Source organism: Curcuma longa, chromosome 19, assembly GCF_044706935.1.
Source record: "Curcuma longa cultivar G26 ecotype Majalengka, Jawa Barat chromosome 19, ITB_CL_G26_1.1, whole genome shotgun sequence".
Classification (NCBI taxonomy): Eukaryota; Viridiplantae; Streptophyta; class Magnoliopsida; order Zingiberales; family Zingiberaceae; genus Curcuma; species Curcuma longa.
Genome location: NC_133879.1, coordinates 1,008,983 through 1,024,710, shown reverse-complemented (window position 1 = coordinate 1,024,710; position 15,728 = coordinate 1,008,983). Strand labels below are relative to the sequence as shown.

The 15,728-nt window shown below is 36.7% G+C and overlaps 1 protein-coding gene and 1 pseudogene across 1 annotated transcript; one reads left to right on the top strand and one right to left on the bottom strand.

The window, feature by feature from the left end:
- Nucleotides 1-1,003: 1,003 nt before the first annotated feature.
- On the top strand, nt 1,004-3,303 carry LOC141812716 (DNA-3-methyladenine glycosylase-like). The gene is made up of 5 exons (XM_074700724.1): nt 1,004-1,316; nt 1,454-1,525; nt 1,732-1,855; nt 3,147-3,217; nt 3,286-3,303. Exons 1-5 carry the CDS (start codon nt 1,029-1,031, stop codon nt 3,301-3,303), a joined length of 573 nt encoding a protein of 190 aa, XP_074556825.1. The 5' UTR covers nt 1,004-1,028.
- An 8,754-nt stretch (nt 3,304-12,057) lies between these two features.
- Nucleotides 12,058-15,677, bottom strand: LOC141812619 (cyclin-dependent kinase inhibitor 4-like; annotated as a pseudogene).
- Nucleotides 15,678-15,728: the final 51 nt, after the last annotated feature.

Sequence of the window (15,728 nt, the reverse complement as noted above, 5' to 3'; positions counted from 1 at the left end):
TACAAATTTCGAAAATTGAGAATTTCCCTGATGAAGGCTCTATCGGTGGAAAAGAGCTTCTATGTTTGAGTTCTATTCAAAATAATAAGAAAGAAGTATAAAAGAGTTGCTATGTTTGAGTTCTATTCAAAATAATGAAAAAGGTGGTGGATTAGTCGAAGATGTAGTGCATGGTATATTGGAGGGCAATTGGAGCTGAAGAAAAATAACGTACTTTTGTTGAGACCTACTAGATCAGGAAAGACGTTACTTGCTAAAACTTTGGCTTGCTTTGTTAATGCACCATTTTTCATAGTAGATGCAACAACATTAACACAGGCAGGACATGTGGAAGAGGATGTAAAATCAATATTGTACAAATTGATCAAGGTTGCTGAGTTCAATGTGCATGCAACTCGACAAGGAATAGTTTCCATAGATGAAGTTGATAAAATCACAAAAAAGGCAGAGAGCCTGAACATTAGCAGAGATGTATTTGGAGAAGGTGTCCAACAGGCTCTATTGAAAATGCTAACAGGAACTATAGTTTCCAGAGAAAAAGGAGCATTTCGATTGATACTAAGGACATTCTTTTCATAGGTGGTGGTTCTTTTTATTGATTTGGAAAAGACTATTTCTAAAAGGCGACAACATTCATCTATAGGTTTTGGAGCACCAGTAGGAGCAAGCATGGGAGCTGGGGGATCATTAATGCAACTGTACCATTTTCTTTGTTAGAATTAGTTAGAGAGTCACCAATCTAAAAGCTTGGATTAAAAATGATATATTATATGAATATGTAATATAAAAATTTAACTTGACACACTAATATATATATAGATGTGAGATCCATTGTATAAGTGTGGAATTCACTACATGAAATGTATGATGTTATATTTTCATGTTATATTTTCATGTGACGTATTATTACTTTTTTAAAATTTTAAAATTTTTATTTTATTTTTTTAATTTTTAATAAATTGACCCGTTGATCTGCAATCTCTTAAGATTGGATTGGACAGCACGTATCTAGAAGTTTCCTCGCGGGAATGCCGAGGCAGGCTGCGGCTGCCGCGACGATCATCGGCGATGCTCTGCCGGCCCGCTTCAAAAGAACGGCGCGGAGGAACCGTAGAACCGCTAGAGTCGGAGAGGGCAGGCCACCGAAATCCGCCGCGCAGCAGGAGGTGGTGCGCATGGTGGGTGGAATTTCGCCTCTTTCGGAGCCGGGCGCTATCTTGCACAAGGATTTCTTCCTAGTCGATTCGCTCGAGCTAGCGCCTCGCTTGCTCGGCAAGTTCCTCCGCCGAGACGATGTCATTCTCCAGATCACCGAGGTAAAGCCCGAATTATCTCTCATCTTGTGTTCTTTGCTTTTCCCGTATTTGAAGCCCTAACTTGGGATGTAGCAGAGGATTGGAGTATTGCCGCTATTTTTGGTGTCGTTTAAATTTTAAATGACATCTTGTTGTAGGTGGAAGCATATAGGCCCAACGATTCAGCATGCCACGGTCGCTTTGGCATCACTTCGAGAACAGCTCCTGTAGTAAGCTCTTTGTTGGTCCCTGTGCTGTCTTTACTTCGGGGGTAGATATAGATTGCATAACTAGGATGCACCTTCATGAATTTGGGCCAGTTTGGGAGGCGAATTCTTGACGTGAAGCATCTGTTTTATAATTATGTTTTTTTTTTCATTCTCACTAATGTAGAATTATTGTTGAAGATTTGTTCTTGTTCCAATTTTTGTGATAGTTTGGACCAGGAGGGCATGCATATGTATATCTGTGCTATGGACTCCATATGATGCTCAATGTTGTTGCAGATAAGGAGGGAGTTGGTGCTGCAGTTTTGATTCGCTCATGTGCGCCTATTAACGGTATAACTGGTTCTATTTGTTTAATCATGCATAAATCATGTAAAATGAATGGATACTTTAATTTTGTTTCTAGTGGTAATGATGTCGGATGACTATTAACGGTATAACTGGTTCTATGATAGTTGTCCTAGGTCCTTCTCAAATAATAAGGTTTTTACAATATCCTTATCCTCAGAGAATAAGTTTCTGGTGATTGTGAAATACTTACAAAAGATAATTTTTTGGTTGGTAACTTGTGCTATTACTTTAACGTTTCAACTCTTGGGTGCATGTGTTCAATTATATGCATGTTCATATATGCTATTGACATGTGCTACATTGTCGACCAATATAGTGTTATGTATTATGTGTTTTACATTGTCTGCTTACATTTATATTTTATGTGAATTTATTTATTTGATTGTTTAGTTATTAAATTTTCTTATATAAATAGTAATTTTTAAATCAAAGCATTTTTTATTTTTTAATATGAACTATATATGCGCCTGCATGCATGTGTGATACATAGCCTATGTGTGTATACTTTTTTAAAATCTCGAGCATTTAGATCATTTACTTATATTCTCAGTCCATCTTAGCTATGAGAAACTTTTGCTTGCTTTGCACAACACAACACAACACAACACAACACAGCAGTGTCTATTAAGATCTTGATATTAGTTTGAAATTGGATCCTGATCAAGGTATGGTTAAACTGAGAATTTCCCATCAAGAAATTCAACTAAATAAACAATATGCCATGTTCCTATTTTATGTTCACTTTTTCTTTAACTATTATCATTCACTGCTTGTGTTTTTACTCTTTTTCTTTTATTACTTCTCTTATTCATGTGTAGTATGGGTAGTTGTTAAAGTTAATATATTTCTTATATATATATTGACAATTGACTGTATATTATTTGATTGTTCATGTATTAATGTTTATGGATTTCCCATAGTTTTTCTCTTGCTCTATTAAATGTTGGTTGATTCTTCTCCAATGTCATGTGCATTTTTCAGTGGGATATGGAGTATCTGTTTTTTTTAGAAACTTAAGGAATTATAGTGGATTGTACTACCATTGTGTTTTTGTAAAATAGTAGAACTCATAAATTTGTGTGCTCTTTGCTGCAATATATAAATCTTAATTCCTGAGCTTCTTAAGCATCCAATTGGAAAGAATCAAGTTATTATCAATGTTTTTTCACTGTTTGCCTCAGTACTATAGTTGGTTCTTTATTATGAGAAATTCGAAGAAGATACACACCTTGAGAGGGAAATGCTGTTTTAATAAGTTTATGATTAACTACAGGTCTGGAGACCATTCAAGAACGTCGAGGCCAGAACACTGAGAAACCTGTCCTGTTAACAGGGCCTGGAAAGGTTAGCTTTATCTCCATTGCACATTCTTGGTTTATTTCATTCATGATTTTGTACATTACATGCTATAGAGAGCAAGACCAAAATGAGATGAATATTATTGTTGTTACAAAAAGACAATCTGTTTTATACCAAGACTATCTTAAGTTTACTTCATCCATTACTTTCTCAAGGAACATAGAACTTTTTTCTTTTGTTTGAATATGTTACTAAGATATGTTGAAAAATATTTTCTTGCATTTGGCGCATCAAGGTGAAAATATTTTTCTCTACAATGGGCTGAGCCAATTGGTCCTATTGATTTGCCTAGTCTGCCCGACTTGATTAGCTTGCTTGGTCTACTTAGCGCAACTAGTTGCCTGGTTAGCGGCTCGATCTACTGACTTGACTAGCTAGCTTAGCCACCTAGCTCGCCCCACCCAACTTGGTTGGATTGCATAAGCCAATCAACTCTCAAGATCAACCAACCCACCCGGCTATCTCGGCTCAATTGCCTCACCCGATGGGATTGCTTGACCAACCAACTTGCTCAACCCGATTAAAGTGCTTGACTTAATCAACCAACCTAGATCTGCTAGTGATCCTAGCTCAACTAGCCAACTTGATTCATCTGACGCAAATCACCTTGATCATCAACCAACCCACCTATTTCAACTAACCCGATTGTCCCACCTAGCTTTGATTGGCCCAACTGACCAGACTAGCTCGATCAGACTGATAGGCCTTGCTAGACCAACTAGCATGATCGACCTGCTTAGCCTAACCAACCTGCGTTGCACAGTCAGCATGATCCTATTGACTGAATCACTCGACCTGACCTAATCGTCTAGCCCATTGACCTAACTGAACTGATCAACCTAACCAATCAAATTGGCCCAGTTGAATTGATCACAACTTGATTAACATGTCTGCCCATCCAGCTCATGTTGTTCAATTGAATTGATTAGTCTATCCAACCCGACCAAACTTATTGGACTTGATCAAAGTGTCTAGTTCACCTGGATCATTCGATTTGATGGCCTACTTGGGTCGATTGGCTTGCTCGATTGAGTACGGAGAGGGGTGTGTTTGTAGAGTGGAGGATTTGCAGATGGGTGGGAAAAATAATTGTGCTCTTTTTCAATGGAAGTCATTGTCTTAAAAAAATGCTTATATTTTTTATTGCCAAAAGATAATTTTTCATTAGCAATGATTTTCCATTGCATCAAACATTGGAAAATCCAAAAAAAAGTTTTTAGAATAATATTTTCTGCAAAACAAATGGAGCCTAAGAAATATATTGTGGTCCCAAGGAATGACAAGGCATTGGATCATAAGACCTCTTGTATCCTTTTTATTTGTGAGAGTGACCAGGAAAGGTATAGGCGGTTTTAGAGCTAACCTTGTTATGTCTAACTATAAGACATAACACCTAAACAACAAAAAACTCTTAATAACCTAGATTCTATGGATGATGAGGGAAAATAGTTTGAAATGGTATGTATATGTTCAAAGGCGACCAGTAGATTTTATAGCTAGAATAGGATGTGTAAGAGGTGAAGAAAGAACAAAGGCAATGAAAAGTTAAACGTAATAAAAAATACTTTAATCGATTTGAATATTATTAGTGGTATAGTGTCGCATAAAGCTGAATGAAGAAATAAATCCATTTAGCCCACCCATATAGATGGAAAAAACACAACTTTGTGTAACTAACCATGGTCAGCAAACCAAGATAAATGGGTTTGATTAATCATTGGTAAACAAACCACTAGTTTGCTTAGTCAAAAGACAATTTGCTTAATTTTGTTCACTCTCTCTCTCTCTTCCAAGTAAAACCCAAACCTTGGAAATAATATACGAATTATAAGCTAGGATGGCTGAAAACCAAGTTAGTAGATTAGTGTCACAATAACAGAACAAGACATCCAACATTTTATATTCTACTGAAAGTGGTCAGAAGATAACTTTTACTTGATTTTCTGCCACAGTTGTTAAAAACTCATCCTTCATTTTGTATGCTGGTAACCTTTCCCTGAAAGCCAACATTGCTCTGGCACTCTGGGATGCATGCAGGAGATAAAATGATCAAGGTTTAAAATATCGAGCCGTGCCGGAGTTTTGGTCCCGGACCGGAACGATACAGTTTTGGTACCGTATCGTACCGTGCCAGTATAGTTTCGGTATTTTTAAAATATATAATATATTAACTAAAATAAAAAAAATTAATCTAAATAATTAAAAATTAAAAATAAAATATTTTTTAAAAATAATAAACTAAATTTATGGATTTTATTAAAGTCTATTTAAATTATCCCACACTATAGCTAGGAGTTAATTATTAAAATCCTCATTAATCCTAAAGTTAAAAAAAAAAAAAAACAGAGTCGCGAAGCTCGGTCGCGCGCGCCCGCGCACGGAGGCGTCGCCGGGCCCGGGCGCCGCCTCCGGAGGCGAAGCTGCGCTCAGGCGACGCCTCCGGAGGCGTTGCCGCGCACGGGCGATGCTTCCGGCAGCGTCTCCCGGCCGGAATGGCGGTGCCGGTGCCGGTCTGGGAACGGAACGAAAAATTCGGCCGTATCGTGCGAAACGGCTCGAAATTTCAAACCCTGAAAATGATTATGAACATAATAGCAAATACAAACAGACAATTATATGGTTCCATCTTACTTATTGTTGTCTCAAAAACCAGTAAAAAAACTACCTTCTTGGAATCCTGTAGGTCCCTCAGTTGAGCACTAAACTTTTCCTTTGAAGTATTAAATGATGAAATTGATTCAGATATAGAGATGGGCAAGGTTGTCAATGTTTTCTTGTCTCCCTCAACAAATGTACTGGTGGAGCTACTCTTGGCACCTACATCTTTTGATCTATCCAAAAGATTTTCTACTCTTCTTTCAGTTTCTGTAGACATTTTAATCTGCATTGGCATGATAGAAAATTCTCAGCTATTGATGCTCTAAGATTTACCTGCTAGACTGCCACAAGATATAAGTATTGAACTACCTCCTTTTGAGTTGATCCATGCTTTTCATCAAGATCAGCACGATAATCAGGCAAAGGAACTTTGCTAAAGACAAGTGTCTTCCTTTGTTGTATGCATAGCTTACTTACCAAAACAAGTAGACAAAAGAAAGAAGTCATCAGAAAAATATTTGCATACCCTTTGTGTCATTGTGCAGAAATAGTATTAACCAAACATGTATAGATCGACTCAGATAAAATCTACGATAGAAGATTAACAATAAACCCAAAGATGATATAGAATGAAAGGAAATCAGGTTGATGCCTCCTTAACCACCAAACAGCAGTAGCATCTGAGATGATTCACTAATATTATGCCAAGGATTCATTGCTACTTCTTCATCACCACAATCATTAGAGAGCATGCCTAGTTACATTAAATTTATACCAATATTAAGACCATGTGGTGATATGTTCTGTGTCTTCACCTTAAATAATTGATTATTATTTGCAGGGTCTAAATATTGTTCGGTGCCAGAGTTTGTCTCGACTGCAATGGCACAGTTTTGGTATAAGGTTATGCTAAAACACATACATGCTTCGGCACAGTTCAAAGCATTTGGAGATCAACTGAAATAAATTTTGATCTGATAGTTTTTTTTTCTGCTTAACTTGTTCATATTCAAATATAAGAATATAGTAATGACAATTGATTAAATTAAAATTTTATGGCTATAAAATTACAAAAACATAGCAAACATCATGTCCACTAATTATCTTTCTAATGAATAAATGAGTGTCATGTATCAATAGGAGCATTGTTTCTTACAACATTCTACCGAGATTAACTTTATAATTTTCAGACTCTTGTTACAGAATGCTCCTAGAATATTTGGTATTATAATTGATTTTATTGCACGACAATAAATATATCTTGCTTAACTAACCAATTGTACTTGGATTCACATAGTTGGAACTATAACAAATCTAGGTACAAAAGATAGATACTTCTCGGTTTCTCCAACCCAAATATTGTCCCTCTTCATTCTATCTTTTTAGTACTTTATCTCCTCCATCTGATGCCAAACCAAGATAATCTATCTCAATCGGTAACAAAAAGCCATGTATAGTGACATTTACCCATGTCATAATATCAATATCAGTCCTAGATCAAATAATGCATTTCCACTGTGCCAACAGATACCAATCGACACTTGAGACCATGATCAATCGTGTGTCACTAAGCAATATATTTTAGAAAGTTTGATAGCCGCTTTAACTTGTAACAATAATGGCCACGACTCTTTCTTATCTAAAGGGATGTACAATATACTGCATATTTCAGTTTAGTGTCAAATTAATTCTGGCTAATTTCACATAATCACCTCATGATAGCCATATACATGGTTTCATAGATACCTAAATGGCATAAAGGCATAACATTTTGGTAAAACAAAAACAACAATAATTCAGTTATTTGCTTATTAAAAATAGAAGCACCAGCATCCATATGGAACTACAATCTTACAAGTATAGCCCCTGCATCTGAGCTATATTTGCCAGAGTGTTCTGACCATCGCGACCAAAATTGCGCTTGACTATCAGCTCCTGTTGGCAATCTTGTTTAAATTGATGTATCTTCGTTGACCATTCATTTTCATCCAGCTTTTCAACCTATACAACACCAAAACAAACAAATGAATAAATAAAATAAAACAGAACACTGATTGACCAACACATGAATCCATAGATATTTTTCAGTAAAAATTGTAATCACATGAAATTTTATGATCTTTGAGTGCCTCGAATATTGGCATATTCAAGGTTATCAAACGAAGGTTCATATCATGAATTGTTTTGATGAATTATCAAAATATTAAACTATACAAAACCAATCATCCTTTATTCAAAATAAGTTATATCAAAAAGTAGGTAAAATAATATGATATTTTATTCAATAACATGATAGAATAGATAAAGTTGTTTATTCATTACAAAAGTATACATTCATATTTCATTGATGACAATTTACAAATTATTTGTGTTCCATGAAGTATTGAGATACAACAATCAATCAGAAAATTAGTAATCATTGTCTTGACATTTAAAAAAATCATTGCCACCAACTAAAAGATAGCTTAAACATGACATCTCTTCTAAGTCACTATAAATTTTGCCATATTTATCATTTTATTTATCAACACGACAAAATTTATTTTTATCATTCTTAGATGAATACTTCAACTATTCATATAGCCGACCCCACCTAGTGGGATAAAACTTGGTTGTTGTTGTTGTTGTTAGATGAATAGTTCAACTATCCATATAGCCAACCTCACCTAGTGGAATAAGGCTTGGTTGGGACGGTAGGACATAGGGCGAAGAATGACTCCCAAAGGGAGACGGTGAGATAGATTTTTGGCGGACGCCAACAAGCAGTGGTGCCGACCGCCGAGAGCGTAGGCCACGGACATAACGGGAAGAGGGAAGTAACTGACCTGAATGAAATTTATAGAAAGAGGTTTTATGCAGGTTTGGTTCGTGGGTTTGGGCTTTAGCCCATACTAAATAAACCGCCCACTTAAGAGACTAGCCTTGTTGGTAGGATTGGAGGGATCCGCATCATACACACATTACTGGATCTATAATTATGTTAAAACATTTTAATTTGTCTTTATATTTCTTTTTTTTATCTTAATATTAAATTAATGGTATTTTTATTTTATAAATTCTTAATACCTTGCATTATAATACTAAAATAAAAAATAAGTAAACTATAAGAGGGGCAAAATTTGGAAGAAAGTTATTAGATTGAGTGAGTAAATTTTTCTTTTTTTTATACAATCTAAATGTTTAAGTTTCATCCTAGATGGTCTTCCTTGCTCATTAACTTATCAAGTACATTTTAAATAAATCCTAAACTTTAAATTTTATATGTTGTGCACATTCAAAAATCAACTTTGAAGATATTCGTTTTATTGAAATTCGAACTTCCTAGGCTCATAGATCTAACATTTACCTGGAAAAGTTGATTTTAACATCATTCCTAATACTAAAACAATTAAATGTTTAAATTCCAACAGTAGATTATTTAGTTGATTAACCATGATTGTTTACTATCTTAGTTGATAAAGCATGAGTTGTTTAGTGGATTGGATGCTACTAAATCAAGGTCAATAGTCAAATAAACTCAAATCTAAATATTATATCTTCTAAATCATGCATTTAGTCAACTAAATATCATAATCCAATTAATTCATGTAAATTTACCTATGCTAGTCAACTAAATACATATTCAAATTAACTAAAACTATTTGGATAATTTATTGGACAATCTTTATTAGAGATATAGAAGAGAAATATCTAAATTTATAATAAATCAAATTCAGGTTTATCTGATGAGATGGTTTGAGCATATAGCCTCAAGTTGCCAAGTAGAGAAAGATGAGCTGCTTGAGATGGCTGCCTCGTATGGTCGAGTTGACTTAGTCGAGATGCCAAGTCACAAAGCCGAGTTGCTGAAGGCGAGTGACGAGGTTGAGTTGTTGAAGCCTAAATAACACAGTTGCCTTAAAATAAATCTGTCTCGTACGTCAATGCAAAAGGTCACGACGGATATATATTTCTCAAGATTCAATAGCGGATCACGATCACCACTAATCACAGATTGATCATGATGAACTGAGATTATACTCGAACGTTATCACAAATGAATTTGTTGAGCGAATGCACGACAGAGATAACGACAACAAGGGAACGAAGTGAATGGAGATTATTTGCTTACACACTCCTTGCTCGAGATCATGACCTCCTCTTTTATAAAAGCTCCGACCTTAGGCAACGTTAAATGGTCGTTTAATGACCATTTACTTCCTTTATTCACTCAAATCAAAATGTCAACTATTTCACCCGGGAGGTTATGGATACGCCATGAGCATCAGTTAATGCATTCATTATACAATTGAGAAGGTAGCAAAATTGAAGCGAGTGACAAAACGTGGGTTCATTCACTTAGATAAATTTCGTCCCGATTGGTCTAGCATAGGTTGTGCTCGCACATGAGTCAATTTAGATTAGTGTAATCTGGACTCTGGATTTGCACCCTCCTACGCACCCATGCATAAAAGAGAGTTTCTCCCTATGCATATGTTCACAATCTCAATGGAGTCTCCTTCATCCACCCCTTCTTGTTTCCATTCAAATTTCCAACACAACACAAAAAGTGTTACTTGATGCATCAGTATCAAATACATTTAACTTAAATTGTATTACTAAATGATGAAAATTAAAAAAAAAATCCATCAAAGCTTCCACATCAATACAAGGTGCCAAAGAAGACTCATACCACATTAAGTCTATTGTATGCAAGAGGATATTTTTGTAATTCGAACTTATGACCACAAAATTATACTGCAATAATTTTATCATTCCATCAAACTCCCCTTCGTATTAAATGATGAAAATATCATGATAAAATTCAATCACAAGTGATGAACTCATTTCTCAACAACGACAAGGACAACCTAGTCACCACTAGTAGGAAGTCAAAGATTGTGAAAGACCCATGTGCTAATATCGTCCAGTTCAAGTACCCCTTCCCACCTCCTTCACCTTGACCATACTTCCAAATTCCAACAACTAGTCAGCATGAACTTCATCATATTGTCACTAATGTCTATTTTTATAATTGATCTAGTCCTGTTAACCATAGGTAGGCTCAGAAGAAGGAAAGTGTTAGTGTACAAAGGACCTCAGATGCTTAATTCTTAGAAAGAGATCTATTCATTTGACACAAAAAGGTTTTAGTGCTGCATAATTAAACCTTTCCATTTATTATTTTCCTAGATGGACATAGGTTGCTCCTATACTTTTGTTGGTTCATTATTGTCAGATTTAAGGTTATGCTATTAAATTATTGATTAATTAACATATTTTTAAAATCTACTATAGATCTTTTAAAAATAACTATAATATATTCATTTTGACATCAAATCTATTACAACATATTAGATACTATAAAAAGTCTAACTAATCCATGTTAGCATCCAAATTAATAACTCGATAACTTGACACAATGCTTTATGAATTCGACGTCAAAAATTTCATAATAAGAGGATAGAGACTTAGTGTTAAATATGATGCAAAAAAAAATGAATATAGACTGTTGTAATAATAAGAATTGTTGTCACTACTAAGTTGTTGTAAATAAGAATACTAATAAATGTCACCAATATGCTGATTTCGAATTCTAAATTCCACAATTAGAACCTTGACAGACCAGTAGAGATCATCACATCACTTGGAAACAAACTACGTCTAGAACAATTGTAACAATGTGTTCTTTGTTTATATTTGTCAAATGCTAATGCTATCTCACTCTACATTTAAAGATAAAAATATAATAAAATAAACTAAATCTGAAAGGCCTTCTTTAGCTTTCAGGCCACTCTCTTTCAATCATGCTTTGCATCCAAGGCTGTGGTTCGAGTTAATGGTCGTCATTTGAGTCTTCCTGTATGACTCTCGTGGAGTGGCCAGTGATGCAGACAGAATGACAAATCATAATACACTTGAATAATTTTTACAGTTTCTTAATTATAATATTTTATGGAGATCGGAGTGATGATTGGTGAGAGACTCACATTTAGTTGAACTCTATGATCCCTTAACTTTTGTTAAACAAGTTACCAAGAGCTTAAACTTGCCAACTACACTGGAGTGTTTCATCAGCTCTATATGTTACATGAAACATTAAACTAACAGCTAATTCTGGGACCTTTGACCTTCTACGACATAACAGATGGTAACTGGATCGCTGCCCTCAGTGAAAACTATGGACAGCAATCATCAGAACGAAAAAACATATGTAGATAAACGGTAGCCAAACTTCAGGTAGAGAACTAGAAGTCAATTTTCACCCATTCATACCTCCCAGGAAGTGGGTGATCATCTATAGGATCGAAGTTGTACCTAGAGATATCAAATATATAGAAACGGATTACGAGAAAACATATGTTTTGGTGGAACAAGGCTTTTGGAATTTAACAAGTTTAGTAAGAACTTAGCAGAATTGAACTGATACTACTCAAAAATGTACCTTTCTATCAATATCTGGCGCTGGAGTTGCTCTGCCCTGGAAAAGAACTCTTCCATCTCATGGGCAGTAGGTATGTTCTGATGAAAGGTTTGAGTTCTTCTGCTAGTGGCTCTAGAATTGGTTGGTTTATTTGTGGAACCTGAAGTCTGGATTGTTTATGGATTCATAATCAGACTGCACGGTGTAGTTTCCCTGTCACACCTGAAAACAACTACTACATCAGAAACATTGATCTACCGAATGTGTTTCTCCAGTGAGACAATGATGAAACAGCCAATAATTGTGCAGTGTTAGTGTGAGCCCTAGAGCCAATCATTTGATGATTGATGTATGGACTCCATGTATCATATTTCTATATTTTATAAAGGCATTACTTTTGTGGTTATTATACTTACTTGTATTAGTGCCAAATAAACTAAGTATAATAGCGTCCTTGTGTAGTAGGTTCGTATCTATATCAATCGATTGGTTGAATCGATAGTGAGATGATATAGAGAACACTACACTAAACTATTCCTAGTCAAGTATTGACATTCAAGGACAATGTTAATGCATAGAGACTAGCATGTAGGTCAACATGATGACTTGATCTCACAAGTCATGGATATGAGATATCAAGTTGACACATGGGTATGCATTGGAGAATGTATACTGAATGACCCGCCATGAGAAAGTATCATGGATCGTTATATGAGTGTCATATACTTTCTCATGTGGCTATTAGTATGACTATTAGTCCTTAGACCTGAAGTCACCATGGTTCCCAACATAAGGAGTTACATACTTTGGCTTCGTCAAACGTCACCCGTAACTGGGTGGACTATAAAGGCGATTACTGGGTGTGTAACAAATTATGTAGTGGGATGTGAGTGATGTAGATGGGATCTATCCCTCCTATATGACGGGAGTGATATCTTAGTTCTTGATAGAGTGAGACCACTAAAGTGCATGGCCATGCCCAAATGAGTCAACATGAGATGTTGAGCTCGTTTGATTGAGTGAGTCTACTTGGAGTTCAAGACATAGATTGATTAGAGGATGACACGGTCTATGCCTCGGTTTAATCAATCTTGATATCAAGGATAGAAGGACATGGTCACATATTGTGAGAGTCACAATTAGTAGTCACAAGGTGATGTTGGATCTCAACATTCTTGTAACTTGGGTAGTAGTGATGTGTTGCTAGATACCGCTCACTACTTATGTACCTAAATGAGTTTAGGGCATTGCCAACGTTACAAGAACCTATAGGGTCACACTCAAAGGGCAATTAGGTGGAAATTAGGTTCATGTGATGAACCAAGAGGATTAGATTCATGTGATGAATCAAGTTGGGTTAGGTGTAATCCAAACTAGACTAGTGGAGTTGATTTGATCAACTTTGGGAGATTAGAAGTCAAGTTTGACTTGACTTGAGAAGGAGAAATTTTGGGGGTCAAGTTTGACTTGACTTTGTGCCATGTCATCATCCATGTTGACTTGACTTTATGCCATGTCATCATAGATGTTGACTTGACTCATGCCACCTCATGGTCAAGTCTTGACTTGACCACTTGACTTTATGTTGAGGTGGCATAAGTGATGGCCAATAGAATGGTGCCACATCACCTTGGTTGCCACCTCATGGGAGGTTACAAGTTGAGGTTTGTAACTCATGGGGTGTTAAGGCTTTTAAATAGGATTAATTGGCTTTAATATGGTGTGTGGTGGCCCACCACAAGAGGAAGAAAAAGAGGTTTTCTTTCTCTCAACGTGAACTTCATTTTTTCTTTTCTCTCCTTCTTGGTTTTTCTTCTCCCTCTCCCTCTCCTCTTGCTAGCCAAAAGCTCTAAGGGTGCTAGCACACTCTAAGCTTTTTATTCCACATATTTGTCCGAGTGGATACCATAGAGGAGACTACGCGTGTAGCTCTCGAGATCCGGCAACATTTCGGACGAGCGGGATACGCGAAGGGCACGCATCGAGGGTAAAGTCCTTATCTCGTAGATCTAGTGTAGATCTAGGTATTTTGAACATGTACGAGTTATTTTGTAATTTTCGCACGGATCCGTTCGGAGGGTTTCGTGGTTTCCGCACGCAAAAAGCGGTTTTGCGGCACGAAAAACCCAACAATCAGCTTCCATAATAATCATTAACTGTGTACAGCTTAATCACTAGGGAAAGAAATGATGAGAGCAGGAAGGGAAAGAATCTGTGATCCTTGAGCAAATATATATAAGAGCATTTACTTCATCACGTGACAAAGTGCATTGAATACACGCCATGTAAAAAAACAGAAGCTCTGCTTACAAGCATGAATGACCAAAAAAGCAAGTTTTGCGCACCCAGGACCAAAATCAAACGAGGCAGAAAGCCCATTCACCATCATGGCCCAATAATAAAACCAGAGCAGGAGTCAAAATGGTTACAGTCTGCAAACAGTACGACACATTACTATTCCCCATTCAACAGCAAATGGGAATGAAGAAGTGAATCAACCCTAGGGATTCATACAGTACCATAGGAAACCAGCCATGGGCATCAATACCCCGGTAAAAAAAAGGTAAAAAATCAATGGAGGGAAAAAGGTAAGAACTAAGTTATCTTGGAGCTACACGAAACCCATGATCATCTAGGACGATTTTATTTTAGTAATAGTGAAAAGGTGTCGTGTAAGAACTAAGAATAATATTTTTTTTCCCAACAAAGCACGACCACTTGACACAGAAGATAACTTTCTTGTGATAAGTGCAGAATAAGGAATAACCTCAAAGACCAGTAAGAACACAATCTGCACAAAAAGAACACAAGAAATTAAAGGAAACAAAAAGTTCTGGAGAAAAGCACGATAGAAGAATCACCAATTTTATAGAAACTAGAAAATTAACAGAATAAGAAGAAATGTTAGTTTATATAACTTCTAGATAATGGTGTTAGCTTCTCTACATGAAATATATTACTTTTCCTTGAATCTTTCTGGTCAGCACATAGAATCGTATTAACGCAACATGATAAGCGAAATGCCAATGTTAAAGCACAACTGCACAATAGGATCACAGAGCTTGAAGAAAAAGCAGAGAAAAACCAAGTAAAAAAAAAGAAGCCCTAATTTACCGTGTTAACCCACCTATCTCTCGCTTCCGCCACAAGAATATTCTCCCCAAAGGACGCCTCGGCGGCCGAGCACCTCCTCGTCCCCACGGATCCCGAATTTGCTTTCATACAGGGGCCAGTGCTGGGCTTCGCAGGACCCTTGCGGGCCGGGAGCGGCAGGAGGGGCTTCTCGAGGCGGCGGCTCCGAAGCTCGAGGTAATCGCAGGAGTCCTCAGCCGCCGCAGCGGCGAGGGCCCTTGCGCGGGTGCGGACGCCGAGGGTGGACTGGCGGGTGACATCCATGGAGGTGATCTCGCGGGAGCCCTTGGCCTTCCTCATATACTTCCCCATCGCTTCCTCCTATTCCGAGGGAGATAACGAGGAGGAGATGAGAGAGGGTGA

Coding starts and splice junctions, on each gene's coding strand:
- LOC141812716 (XM_074700724.1), top strand. CDS start 1,029: ATGCCGAGGCAGGCTGCGGCTGCCGCGACGATCATCGGCGATGCTCTG. Junction 1,526..1,731: donor CTTCGAGAACAGCTCCTGTA/GTAAGCTCTTTG, acceptor TTTTTGTGATAG/TTTGGACCAGGAGGGCATGC. Junction 1,856..3,146: donor CTCATGTGCGCCTATTAACG/GTATAACTGGTT, acceptor GATTAACTACAG/GTCTGGAGACCATTCAAGAA.